General features: G+C 43.3%; 1 protein-coding gene across 2 annotated transcripts in view; it reads left to right on the plus strand.

Annotated features, from left to right (window-relative positions):
• The first annotated feature begins 4,673 nt into the window (after positions 1–4,673).
• ITIH2 (inter-alpha-trypsin inhibitor heavy chain 2) overlaps positions 4,674–14,852 on the plus strand; it is a 38,137-nt gene continuing 27,958 nt past the window's right edge. Inside the window, exons 1-5 of one of the 2 annotated variants that reach the window (XM_032773335.2) lie at positions 4,674–4,757; positions 6,310–6,384; positions 11,087–11,122; positions 12,863–13,035; positions 13,285–13,389. In XM_032773335.2, coding sequence (XP_032629226.1) covers positions 4,674–4,757; positions 6,310–6,384; positions 11,087–11,122; positions 12,863–13,035; positions 13,285–13,389 — 473 coding nt within the window. The remainder of the gene's footprint in view (positions 4,758–6,309; positions 6,385–11,086; positions 11,123–12,862; positions 13,036–13,284; positions 13,390–14,852) is intronic. The other variant, XM_032773336.2, reaches the window with a different exon arrangement.

Here is a 14,852-nt window from a genome sequence, read left to right on the forward strand (position 1 = left end):
TACACATAAGAGTTGTACCATTTTAACTACCCCGGTATAGTTCAAGCAGCACCGTGCCCCAGGTGTGAATGCAACTATCCCAGTGATTATGCTGGTATCGTTTATTTTCATACAGGAAAGGAAATAAGCTACACTCTTGTACCATTACAAGCGTAACCTTTCTAGAGGTTGGTAGGTATAATTATATTGGTAAGAAATCATCCCCCCAGCTGAAATAGTTACACCGATATAAAGCTGTGTATAGACCAGGCCTTAGTTTACAAGCTCATGGCATACAAACAGAAAAATTAGATAAAAATATAAAATGCCCTTGCTGGAAGGTTACAATGTAACACTACTTTGTCTGGGAATCTAGAATAGCACATAAGAACCCCACAACAGAGAGACAAACTAGACAGTTCTCTAAAGCAGAGAGGTACAACTCTCCCTGCCTTGTTCTAGGCCATCTGGCTGCAGAATGATTGATGTAGTTGGTTGGCCCAGATCTCATGCTTCCATACAGAACCCCCTAACCTGCAAGCAGAATCAGGAAATCCCTTACAAATTAATGTGACAGCTTACAATTCCAAAACAGTTTTCAAATACACGACAGTTAGAGGTTAGAGTTCTGATCTGGCATCTCTGACTGCCTCTCTGTGCGACCAGAGATGGGTCACTTAGGATCACCATTGGCCTGATTTTCTCAGATCATCCCTAACTCAGAGCATCCATAACTCCAGTCCAAACTGTGGGAGGCACGGTGGTCAAAATGCAGGAAGCTAATAGAGTCTTGTCTACACTACAGCTGTCTGAATTACAGATTTTTCTGTTCATTGGCAATTTGTAACGGTAAAAGAAAAAAATTGTTTTAGGCTGAACAAAACATTTTGACAAAATCAAGTTTCATTTTGATTTTGACCATATCTAAATAGTCTTTGCATTTTTAAAACTACAATTAAAGGAAATTTTGAAACAAAACTTTGTTTCAAACAGAAAAAATCAAAACATTTTATTCTGCAAATGTTGAAATGAAACATTTTGATTATTTCTGAGTGTTTTTTTCCTAAAAAATTGGGCGAAAGTTACCAAATGTTTGTGTTGCCAAATCTGCATTTTTCTCTGAACAAAAGTTTTTTGACCAAAACTTCCCCCTCAACTCTTGTTTACACTAGAGCTCCTATTCCCTACTATATAGGAGGCCCTCAGCCATGCAGGGTCACATCAACTCACTGTTTTATCACTTCTCTTATGGCTTGTCTACACTGCAATATTAGGTTGACTTAATTTAGTCGATCTATAGCCACCATAGTCATGCAATTCGCTGTTGGTGTCCACACTACCCTCCTTCTTCCAGTGGTGTTTGTCTTCACCAGGAACACTTGCACTGACTGAAGTGGAGCAGCGTGGGGAACTGACAGCTGAGTGTGGGGCACTGACAGCCGTATGGGGCTCACAGTATAGCCCCCACCTACCGTAGGGTGACTGCCCAATCTTTGAGCCTATAGGGGGGTCAATTTCACAGCAGGGAGCCTAGCAGCTGTGAAATGGACATTTTTGTCAGTTTCATGGCTGTCTGCAGCTCAGAGCAGCAGCAAAGGGGTCAGAGCAGGAGCTGTCAAACCAGTAGGAATGTCAATTTCACAGCTGCTAGGCTCCCTGCTGTGAAACTGAGCCTGGGTTGGGGTTCAAAGCTGGGGCTGCCTCCCGGGAAAGAGGGCTCCAGCTGTGAGCAGGTGCTGGGTTCAGTTTCACAGCATGGAGCCTACCAGCAGTGAAATTAACATTCCTGTCAGTTTCACAGCTCCAGCTGTAAGCTCCTTACCCCCACCCAGCAGCAGTGAAACTGACAAGAATGAAAGACAACAGCGGATGTAAGTAACACAGTGTCTACATGGACACTGCATCACCTTACCTAAACCAGCATAAGCATTATGCCTCTTGGGGAGGTGGAATTATTATGTTGGTGTAGCAGTACATTTACTTCGGTGGAAGCAGCATTCTAGCATAGACACTGACATAATTAGGTCAACATAAACTGCCTTATGTCACCCTAACTCCGTAGTGTAAACCAAGCCTTAGTCCTGCAGGGCCAGCACAACAAAGGTCCTGTTTACAGTAGAGAATTAGGACCATTGCCGCTTTTAGAGGTGTGATTGCAACTGTGCTGTTTGCGCAACCCACATGCTTATACTGCACCATTTGATTTTATTTTTAAGTCCAAGCAAAAGGAGAAAAGCAGTGGAGTGGAGACATGAATTTTAGTCAAATCCTCTGCGTCTCTGCACAATGCAGACAGGAAGGCAGGGCAACTTAGTTAGAAGAGCCCAGATATTTAGAGGACATGTATGGTAGTTATTGGACATGCTCAGTAGCTGTCTCTGAAGCTCTGCAGAAAGTATCCATTAAGGGCAAGATGAGTCTTGCAGGTTCCACACATTCACAATCTGAGAGCTGAGTTGATCAAAGCTCAGGGAGAAAATGTTCTACATATGGGAGCTGAAGACAGCTCGGTGGAGTTAGTGGATGACTGATGCAGAAGTACTAGATGTGTCTGTTGTATCCCGATACCTCTACCACAGTGGTTCTCAAACTTTTGTATTGGTGACCCCTTTCACATAGAAAGCCTCTGAGTGTGACCCCTCCTTATACATTAAAAACACTTTTAATATATTTAACACCATTATAAATGCTGGAGGCAAAGGGGAGTTTGGCATGGAGGATGACAGCTCGCGACCCTTCATGTAAGAATCTTGTGACCCCCTGAGGGGTCCCGACCCCCAGTTTGAGAACCCTTGCTCTACCCTTTCAGATACAGGCCACAGATTCCTTATTTTGCTAGAAACCCAGAAGGTCATTTCTTAGCCCTGGCACTGGAAATGCTGTTGGCTGCAAGGATCTGCGGGCTGTTTGTGGACGTGTTTGGAGGGCAGTTCAGAGCCAGTTATGCTCTTCAGGCTTTGAAGGATCATGGGGACATACATGCTTATTTTTTAGGCCACGTTAAAGAGACTGAGAAATCATTGTTGAGCCGATCAGAATGCAATATGTCTGTACATGTGTCCTAAAGTTTAAAAGTGTTGAAACTTTGCACTGAAATATATGTAACAGCATCAAAGCAGAGAAGTCAGTGGAAGTAACACCAACCAGTTTAATGTCCAATAGTTTTGTTTAAGAAGTTATTCAGAAATTTTCCAAATGCCATCTGTAAATGTTTGTGTATGTATTAAATATTTATTCACTAAGAAGCCAGGTGGGACTGACTTTCTCAGGCTGTCTGGCAGCTGCTATTGATACTTACATTCAGGGTTTTGCGGTCCATAGCTCTGAGGTTTAACTGTGTAATTAAGTACTTTGCAGGGAGGGGGAGGCCTGGAAAGGACAGAACATCTGGCCTGTGCTTCAACAAAGAGTTGAGCAGAGCTACAGATGGCTATTATTTTGGCAGACGCCAGGGACCGAACTGGGGAGCTCTAACACAAAAAGCATGAACTGAACAGTCAGTTAAGGAGGCTACAATGGCTCATATCCATTGTGGATTGGCATGACCTATAACACACCCTCACGTGGGTTACACAGGGAAAAGGGTAGTGTAATCATTATTCGTAATGCCCCCACAGCTCCCCTTGCGCTCATTACATCTGCACCAGTCCTGCTCTTTCCGTGCACAGAGCACTCACACAGTATGTTAGGGAAGCACTGCAGGGCTGGCAGAGTGCTGCACCTCTATCCCACAATGCCCAGCACAGGGCCTTCCAGCAAGCACATGGTGTCTATAATACATGGCGTGCGTTGGCCCTGTTCACATGTTGGGTTTGTTCCATCCCCTGCCTCAGCCAGATCTGTCCTGCACGAGGAGCAGTGTTTCAGCGTGGAAGGGCGAGGGCTGTACATCCCGAAAATTCTTCACATGCATTTCAGATGCCTCCATTCCTGCTCTGAGACCAAGTGTGGGCCTGGAAGATAGCAACTCAGGGACTGAGTTTTAAAAGTGTTTAGGCACCTCAAGATCCAGATAGAAGCCTGGGGAATTTTCCAAAGCACCCAGGTGCCCAACTCCCATTGATTTTAGGTGCTTCTGAAAATGCCACTAGCTGTCTATCTGCACCCTGAGAAATTTAAATATCTTTAAAAATATGGCCCTACCCTAGCCCCTTTCCATTGCCAGAGTAGAGTGAAGGGGCATTAGTGAAACACAGAATCAAGCCCCATGATACCTGCCCTTCACTGTAAAGTGGTTTGGGGATCCTTGTAGAAGTGCAGAGTATTGTTCCATCAGTATCTTTGAGAACTGGCTGTTGCCTTGTTTATCATAAACAGATTTATTCCGAGTCAGCTTTCACTTAGATCTTTCCCATTTTTAATCCTCCAAAACCCGCACCTAACAGCAAATTAGTTAAACCCTCCAGGAATCTACAAAGGCAAGAACGGAGCCTATCCGGTGCTGAGCCGTTATCAGGGGTATGGCAGAGTGATGATACCATATTTGTACAATCCTCACCCATGCCCCCTCAGCTCTGGCTTGCGTTACAGGGCAAATATTTACCCAGGGCCGGAGCAAAGTCAGCATTTCAAAAATTTGTTCAAAATACTGCGTAACTTCCAGTCTTTTCCTTCAACTTGGCTCAGAGAAGGAGGGATCCGCTATCCAGCGCCTGTGTGAGCAGCTCTTGGGAAGTGAAGCAACCAGGGAGACAATGAAGCAGCTGATTTGCATCCTGCTTTTATTCCTTGTTTCTGAAATACGAAGCTTTGATCTCGTCATCGACGAAATCCCAGATGTAAGTAATTCCACAGGGGGGTCTGATCCTGTTACACTCACTGAAGTCAATATCCGAGCTCCTACTGATGACGGCAGGATCAGATCCGTTGCTTCTCTTAATAGTTTTGCCTCTACCTCTTAATTTCTTTTTACTTCTGCTATAATCATGTATCCTCCAGATAACAGCTTCTTGTCTTCCATTCCTAGTATTGCTCTTCAATATGACTATATTAAATTAGGGGTAGCTCTTGGCCAGACCCTGTATGCCTTACTCAGGCAGAATTCCCATTCTTGTCTGAACTTTGCCTGTCTGGCAAGCCCCGATCCTGCAGCTGGTTCAGTGTAGCAGCACAGATCCTCTCCAACTTTGGGAGGCTCTGCATGGGCTAAGGTCTTTGCCTACACAGGTCTGATTGCAGAGTCGGGGCCTTAGAATGTATGCTCCTCCGGAGAGGTAATGTGTGTCTTATATACAGTGTCGGTGCTTAATAATAGACATGTTAGGGACTACAAAATCAGGCCTGTTTTTTATCAGCTGCCTTCTATCACACTCCCATTGATATTAATGGATCACAGTCAATGGGCAGCTCCTTAATACATTTCTAAATAAAGTCATAATTCTAGACCTGAGCTGAACTAAATCTCTGGACCCAAATGCTTTCAGATTCTGGGGGGAGTTCAGACCCAGGTCTGATGGATACAGTTCTCACCCAAACTCTATTTATTGGGCACATTTGAAACATTACAGGGCAGCAGGTAGGAATGGTCTGAAGCTCTGTGATGTTTAGTGTCCCTTTTTGGTATTGATCATAATTAGTCAGACGGAGATGTTTTTCTCTTTCGTGGTACAATGTTTTTTAATGACATGATGAGATTGATTATCCTGATTGTTCTGCATCAGGTACAAAATACTGGGCCTATTTCCTACTCGCTTGTGTAAATCTGGAGTAACTCCTTCCAATGTCAAGGAGCCAAATTTTGGTCTCAGTGACACTGACGTAAAACCAAAATAACTTCACTGGCTTCAATGGCATTACTTTGGACCCTGGTGTAAATGAGGAAAGAATCTGTCTCAGTCCACATTGGAGATCAGGATGGGCCCACTGTGTTGTAAATCTGCCTACTGTACTTTATGGATATTTCAGGCCCTCTGAGATATGTCCTGGCTGCAGAAGTAATAGCTGCACGTGGAGGCCAAAAGTGATCATATTAAATAATGGGATAGATGGAGCCTGAAGATTCATCACTGTGGAAGGGCAGTGGCCATAGATCTGTTGCCCTGGGAAAGAACTGCGATGCACAGAGTCATAATTCCTCTCGGCTCCCCACCTGTGCCTAGGGGGAAGTAAATTCAAACTAGCACAAAACTGGAGTGATGAATCAAGCCCCGAAATGACAAACTACAATCTATCCACAACGAATGCTGAAGTTATGGGGACATGCTATGGATTTGTTTCCTACATTTGGTCTGTTATCTTCAGTGAGTGCATTGCCAGTTCTGAAACAGAGAGCTCGGAAAGTGAAATCTACCGCGAGGTGAACACTTTACCATTTCCCTGTGTCTCCTTTAGGATCTGGAGAACTTGTTCGACTTGGAGGTCGATGGATTTCTGTCAAAGCCCATGACGAGAAATGGCAGGTACCAGGTACAGTAACCATAAAATCTAGAAAGGAGGAGGGGAGAGAGAAATGAAAAGAAAAATGTTTTGAAGCAAATGATTGATGTTCTATTCCATTACAAAGCCCTTAATTCTGCAATCAGGTGTACTCGGGTGGATCCATGCATACATGAGCCTCGTGGGTGCTGCTTTGGGCAAGAACTCTGTTAGTACAACGCTTGGCACACGGGGGCCATGACCTGATTGGAGTCCCCAGGTGCAACTGCAGTACAACTACTTAATCAGAACACTACACACATTTAACTTCATGCATGTGAAAAGTCCATTTGACTTCAAAGGAGCTCCATGCAGAGGAGGGGTGCGCCCAGGTGAATCTGACTGCAGAATCGGCACCAAAATGTCCAGGAAAAGCTAGGGTGTAGGAGATTGGTAATGTACTATGGTCTCTTCCAGCCCTGCTGATTGACTTTTGTTTTCCTGGGTAGGTCAATGGGAAACCAAACACAGGGGATCACTGCTCAGTGCTGTGTGTGAAAAGTAGTTGGCAGATCAGCAGAACTTGTCAAAAAGTTTTGTTTCTTTTCTTTTCTTTTTTTTTGGTGACAATACTGCTGATCATTTCATTCTGTCAGTTATCGAAATAGATGGATTTTTAAATTTTTTCTGTGGAATAATTTTTAAATCAAATCTTATCAAAAGACTTTTTTATTTAAAAATTTAAAGTTTTCAACAAATTAACATTGTTTTTTATTTTGGAGGGGAAAAAAGCCACCTGGCCCCAATCCTGCAAACACTTAACGAATACGTTTAACTTCGCTACCACGGGTAATCCCATTAATGTCAATAAGATTGCTCTTGGGACCAAAGTTAAGCATGTGGATAAGTGTTTGCAGGAGTGGGGCCAGGTTTAATGTCCCGTTGAGTTAAACAAGAATACCCATAGTGTATAAAGCTGAAGTGCATCCAGCTCTGAGGCTCATTTACACTAACGGGTTATCTCCACAGTGCTGCCGTGCAGACTACGGGGCTGCATATTGGAGAGCATACGAACGCATTCTGCTCCGACTGCTCCATGCAGACCCTGTTGGTGTGAACGAAAAGGAACTCAGTTTGCGTTGATGCAGTCCCATTTAAAACAAGGCTACGTTACGGTGCAGTGGGTACTTTTTTGTGTGTGCCAGCAGGGTCTACATAGGGCAGTTAGCGTGCTCTACAATTCATACTTCCGTAGTCCACACTGCAATGGTGTGTAGATAAGCCCTAAGGCTCTTTTACACTTCCCCAGGCCTTAACCTGAGTGTAAATTTGCATCCTAAGATCCCTTCACATTACCAGAGTGGAATAAATGAGAATCAGGCCTATGCACACTTGCAAGATCAGGACCCAAGTGACATGGGCCTGGTTTACACACTGGTTTTTACCAGTATAACTATGTTGACTAGGCGTGTGGGTTTTTTTAACTGCTACAGCTACACCTGCGCAATCCCAGGGCCGCCCAGAGGAGGGGGGCAAGTTGGGCAATTTGCCCCAGGCCCCACAGGGGTCCCCATGAGAGTTTTTCGGGGCCCCTGGAGTGGGGTCCTTCACTCACTCTGGGGGCCCTGGAAAACTCTCATGGGGCCAGGGCCTTCGAAGCTTCTTCTGCTCTGGGTCTTCGGCAGCGTGGGGGTCCTTCCGCCCTGGGGTAGAAGGACCCCACACCGCTGAATTACCGCGGAAGACCCGGCACTTTGGCTGTAATACAGCGGTGGGGATGCCCCGCCAGGGGTCTTCAGGGCACTTCAGTGGCAGGTCCCAGAGCAGAAGGTCCCCACCACCACCACCACCAAATTACCGCTGAAGCAGGGTCCCCTCTCCGCTGAAGATCCCAGGCCCCCTGAATCTCCTGGATGGCCCTGCACAATCCAGAGTATAGATGCTGTAGTACCAGTATAAAGGAGCCTGATACCAGTCTAGCTTATTCCCCTTCCCATAAGAAAAAAAGCGATATCAGTATAAACACCTTGATCCTAGTATAACAACATGCACACTGGGGAAAATGGGTTGTACCACTTTAACTAGAACCGTTTAAGCGCTACATCACTTATGTGTAGACTAGGCCTAAGATAAGTGAAAATTGGCAGTGGAAATAAACCTCTTAAAACCACAGATAAATTGATCATCAAAAACCACAACAAGCTATATTAAAAAAAAAAAAAACCTGAGCAATGAAAATTCAAAATGATTTCTGTGAAACTTTCCCTTTGATAAAAACATCATTATTTATATTGAATGTCAAATTTCAACCAGCTCTAGGGGTGAGTCCATTTCCTAACGAGCAAGTTTCCACCTCCCACTCCTCCCCCATTGTTACAATAGGCCCTTTGTTGACCGTCTCAGCAGGGAGGGCAAAGACTAGCATGAGTCATGGAGACCCAAGGCCCCTTTCTGCACCAGGTCAGCGCTTGAGACACAACAGAGAGGCAGTATGAGGAAGTCCATGCTGCTTCTGTTCTGCATTCCAGCTGCATCTTTCACCAGCAGAAAATGCACTTCAGTAATAACATTAAATTCTCTTAGAGATTGCAGTCTTATTTTGAGGGGACAGAATTGCCGCCATCAGATCAAAGATCTCTGGGTCCAAAATGGATGGTCTAATAATGTATCTTGAGGTCAGCTGGGAGGGGCTTTTATATATTTCTCAATTCTGTCTGTTGTAAGTACTTATCTGGCCCCCTTTCCTGGGGTACCTTCGCACTTCACATTCTTTAATATATTGAGCCTCACAACACCCCAGTGAGGTAGGGCAGTGTTTTCGTCCTTAGTTTTCAGATGGGGACCCGAGGCACAGAATGGCTTGGTGACTTGCATAGGCTCAGACAAGAAGTCTGTGGTAGAACAGGGATGTGAACCCAGGTCTTCCACATCTTAGATTAATGCCCTACTCATTGATACCCAACTTGAGACACTGTCTGATTTTCAGAGGGCAGGAGCTCAGAGCTGTCTGAAAACTCAGGGTCCCTTAGGGTGTGGGACAACCAAAAATTCATGCCTTACCAATCTCTAGCCACTTTGGAAAATCTTGGCTATGAGCCATTTGCCAGAGCTGGGACTATGGAGCCTTCTTGCTGGCCAGATCCTTGTAACTACAGACAGGCTGAGTACACTGGGCTTTGCTCTTGCAAGACTTTGTTGGCCAGGTTCTGCTTTGCACAACAAAACCAGGGTTGGTTTGGATCTACGGTCCATTTCATCCCAGCTACCAACATTTGAAGGGATTAGATAAAAATTTCTGGTGTTGGCCAACTGCTACGAGAAACACGAACAAATCAAACACTAGATCCAGTGAACAGCTGAACACCCATCTCTCGACATTATAAATCCTTGGAGGTGCTCAAATTCAACCCAGCTTGAAATTTTGCACATGGACCTTATCTTTAAATGGGATAAATTTGTATCCAGCCACCACCAAACTTTGGGATATTTGAAATCTGGATCGGAATGGTTCAGCTTGGGCCCATCTCTATCTCCTCCTAGAATCACAGAAATGTAGGGCTGGAAGATGGCCTCAAGAAGTCATCTAGTCCAGCCTCCCGCCACTGAGGCATCATTAAGTGTACCTAGACCTAAATCACAGCATTTCCAAATACAAACTTGGGTCATGTGTCTGCTCAGTGAAATGGTGAGCCACCCAATCTATAACTTTTTACAGGATCTCTTTATGAGGTATGTTACCTCGCCTATACACCTTGATTTACCTGCATCACACATAATCCTGCAGTTACCCATGCATAAGTTAACTTAGTTCAAATGTACTGACCTAAACTGTTACCAAACTTTAGGAAAAGAACCACCCATAATTATAAGCTTCTTCTGTGGTTTTTGCTGTCTACCTCAATTTGGGTCTTTGTCACATTTAAGGAGCCAGTGTCACTCATATGGGTTTAATTTTTTTAGAGGGTCAAGAGTTGACCACAAGATGTCACTACTGCTTGACATAAATCCCAAACAGGGATATTCATATGGCAGTAAAAAAAATAGCTCATTACTATTTTTAAGCCCTGGTAAGGTTTAAATAGTAGTGCTGGTCAGAACTATTTTTTCTGCAGAATTTTATTGATGAAAACAGCAACCAACCATCATTTTTGTTTAAATTTTCCATGAAAATGTTCAACTTTTCATAGAAAAAATATTAAAACTGAAAAATTTTGGCAGAAAACCTTAAGGTTTTTTTTTCCTGAAAAAGTTTTGGTTTGAGGCAAAAGATTTGGTTTTTGGCCAGAAAGTTTTGTACAAAAACTCAAAATTTTCTGCAGAAAGCAGACCCTTTTCACGCACACACAAATCATTTTGTCAGAATCCCAAATTTCCATCAGAAATTTTTCAGCCAGCCCTACTTTTGTTTTCGAAAGTCCCTCAGTTTCAGAGCCAGATTGTCAGTGATGTCCAATTGGACTTATGCTTCACTTAGGCTCAGATACTCAAAGACACTTGAAATCTATGGGAGTTAGGCACCTTTTGAGGATCTGGACCTCAGGGACTTTTGAAAATCCACCCATTAAGTGCAAGAAATAAAGCAAAGAGAAGGACACTAAGAACCAAACCCAGTGATTCTCATTGATTCTGATCATCTTGTGAAACAATACATGGACAATATGCTGTTTGATCCCTTTAATAGCTAATTCTTGACCACTAGACTTGTAATTCTCAGGCTTGCTGAAGTCTCACTCTCTATTTCTTTTCTTCCCAGAGAAGCACCTTAAACGACGAGGACTCTGGAGAGTTGGTGAGTTTTCCTCTGTGAAAAAAAAATGATGACAAAATGATTTTCCAGTTAACCATTATCTGGAAATCAATCCTGCTGTTTGTTCAATGCCTTGCTTGTATCACTGATCGGGTATTGACCTGTTTTCTTCAAACAGCTGGCTGCTTACACAATACTGTTTGGGGGTTTGGTACAAGATTTCATGCTGAAATATATTGTACTGCTGTGGGAATACGCACAAAAATGAACAGAAAACATGCTCTCCCTTCCTCCCAAAGGCAATATTTTTATAAACCTCACGGCAAATCATGCTGTTCTCCCTCTCTCAATGAACTGCCATGGTGGATCTTACATCTGAACTGGTCTGTCAAGTTGCCTCCTCCCTCTCTTATTTAAGTCTTTCTTGTAGTAAGATGAGGCCCAGAAACAAACTCTTGTGTCAGAGGCCCAGTCTGAGACCTGAAGCCTGAACCAAAGTACTTCCAGGCATTGCTAAGCAAAAGCTGGGCTGTGAGCCAGAGGCAGGTCCCACTCACAGAAGTTGGTAAGAAGAGGTTGTTAGAAGCAGGTGCATTCACATATAAGTGCTAATGGAACTTGTGCCAAGATGGCACCTAGACATCCTAATACGAAGACACTCCACAGAGATAACAAGGAACAGGCAGGTGCATCTTAAAGACAGGGTCAAAAGGACAGCACGATGGATAGATCTGTTTGTTTGAAACAACATGATCAAAGGGGGAGACAGCACCCTAACAAGCCAAGGGGCTGTACCTCAATACATCAGTAGGGATGAGTAATCTGTCCTGTAACTGTATAAAGTAGGTCCCGGAGTGCACATCTTTGTCTGTCCTAGGGGGCAGTGGAAAGTCCCGCCACTGACTGAGCTGGTCCATTGCCAGGGGGCACAAATTCGTAGTATGTCTTGTGGAGTCTGTGGGAAACTATTACTGTGCTTCGTTTGACAATAAATCTGGCTCGGGTTCCTTCGTACCTTACTAGAGTCTGTGGTCTTTGGGGGTTCTCTCGGGTTTGCTGTGTCAGCTATCTGCACAACTGGCAGCACACAGAAGGAACACACGCAGCCAACTGTTATCATCATCGAACAAGAGCAGAGCACCACACCGGTAACTACTGACAACATTTCTCTGAAACACACTTTTTCCAGAAGGCCTATAAATCCCAATCCTCCCTACATGTAGTGTTAGTCAAATACACACGGGGCTTGTCCTCACACAGAGTTGAGTTGCTTTACATTAAAGGAATGATTCTAAACCAGTTCAGTCAAACCAGAGCAAAAGACTGCAAGGCCCTTAGTCCTGTTTAAACCAGGCTTATTTTGGTTTAATTAGGAACAGGCTAAAGCTGAGGTGAACTGACCTACGAGTCTCCACACGGGTTTGCACAAAGCCATAGACACAACAATCACTAGCTGGGATTGAACCTGGGACCCACTGCACCAGAAATTAAGCTGTCTGCATCTTAAGCAAAAGAACTTTAGATATTAGAAAGTAGCAACCCATCATGCAATATGAGCTCATGTACTAGCCCAGTATATTACAGTACTCTCTTGGTAGACGACCTCATCCCAAATGTCTGAGATCTACAAGATTTGAAGATCCATTGAGGGCGCCATTTTGTAATGAACTGTAACTAAATACAAACACTGTGATTGTCAGCACGGATTGAACCATCCCTCCATGCAAAACATACCCGGTGTATCTCTATCCCGAATTTTCAAAGTTATCTTCTCCATTTCAGGTAGCAGGAGATGACAAGATAAGTATTTATAGCTACAAAGTCCTGTCCTCCATAACGTCCCGTGTGGTCAACACCATGATCCAAAGCAAAGTGGAAAATAAAGCTAAGCATGCCCAGAATTTGGTGTTTGATGTGCAGATTCCCAAAGGAGCCTTCATTCACAACTTCACTATGTAAGTAGTGGGAAGCTGTATCTATTGTGTGTGAAAATTTCAATAATCATATAAGAAGGTGGTGGAAGGATAAGAGGGAAAATGTCCATAACTTCTATTGTATATAAAATAATATTTTTCCAAGATTTTTTTTTAAAGTAAAAGATTCCACTGGCTTAGGAACAGGTTTGATTCAACTTGATTTCTCCTTAAAACAAAGAAACTCCACAATAGTCTCTGTGACGATCTGTCTGTGTTTTTCTCTCTTAGGAACATAAATGGCATAACGTTTACTAGTTCAATTAGAGAAAAATCTGCAGCCAGACAACAATACGCTCAGGCCAGAGCCAAAGGCAAAGCTGCTGGAATAGTAAGGTACAAAGATTTTTCCTCTTTATTATGCTACTGTACTTCCTTTTCCTTTTATTAGAATCTTTAACTCCCAGACTGTGAAACTGGTCTGTGTCCTGACACCAAAATAGGATATCTGGTGGAAATCCCACGAACATGAGCACAATGTCTTTATGTAGGCCCTGATCCAGCAAAACACTTAAGCACATGCTTAACTTTAAGCCCATGAATAGTCTCATTGAAGTCAGAACTTAAGTGTTTTGCCGGATCAGGGCTTATAATAAGTAATTATTTTATGAAGTGCTTACCACAAGCAGCTAAGACACTACAAATATAGGGTCAGCATGATGCCCATGCATCACTTAAATCCCATTTATGCTTTGTTTTGAGATTTACATGGGACTTCATCAGAACACAGAACTTAAACTGGCTCTCTGCACAAAGGTAAATGGGACAGGGAGGGATAGCTCAGTGGCTTAAGCATTGGCCTTCTAAACTGACAGTTGTGAGCTCAGCCCTTGAGGGGGCCACTTAGGGATCTCAGGCAAAATCAGTACTTGCTCCTACTAGTGAAAGCAGGGGGCTGGACTCAATGACCTTTCAGAGACCCTTCCAGCTCTATGAGATAGGTATATCTCCATATATTATTGTCATGTGACAAGCCCAAGCTTAGTAGCAGAATCAGAAGTGGAACCCAGGAGTCCTGATTCAGACTTCTACTCCAACCACTACTTTAAAATTGTTTTTGTTTTTTAAACAGAAACCAGTAATCTGCAAATGTTAGAGGTGGATTCAAAGAGCAAAATTCAAATCTAGATCCAGGTCTGTATTTGGAACTTCTTAGAATTCTGGGTGGAAGTTGAGATCTGGGTTTTGATTTTGACGGTGGTATAGAGTGGAGCCATCTGCAAACGTTGGGTGCTGATCTGAGCCCAGACTCCAAACATTCCAAAGCAGAGCTGGATGAAAGCTTTCCAGTGAAACCTTTTTCCATCAAAAAACACTGTTTTGTCAAAATCGATACTTTCTGTGAGCATCAAATTCTGACAGAATTTCTGTTGGAAAAAAATTGAAACAAAGCTCTTTGGTAAAGCCAAAATGTTCTTACTGAAACTAAAGAGTTTGATTTTTTGTTTTGAAATGACTTTTCATGTTGACAGTTATATTATAATTTATAATAATAGAAAATCAAAAAGTTGAGATGAGAATAATATATTTTAATTGACTTGAAATTATATTATTTTGGGCGTTTCATTGGGTAGGAAGCTTTGAAATTTGCTGCGTAACGGAGATTCCTATTGTTGACCACTCTATTCCATTGCTTTGAATCGCTGGTTTGCTTTATCATAGAAAGGTAGGCCTGGAAGGGACTTAGAAAGGTCATCTAGTCCATGCCCCCATGCTAGAATTGCTAATCCTCCAGGATTGTCCTGGAGTTTCCAGGAATGGAAGATTAATCTTTAATTAAAGATCATGTCATGTGATAA

This window comes from Chelonoidis abingdonii, chromosome 1, assembly GCF_003597395.2.
Source record: "Chelonoidis abingdonii isolate Lonesome George chromosome 1, CheloAbing_2.0, whole genome shotgun sequence".
NCBI lineage: Eukaryota > Metazoa > Chordata > Testudines > Testudinidae > Chelonoidis > Chelonoidis abingdonii.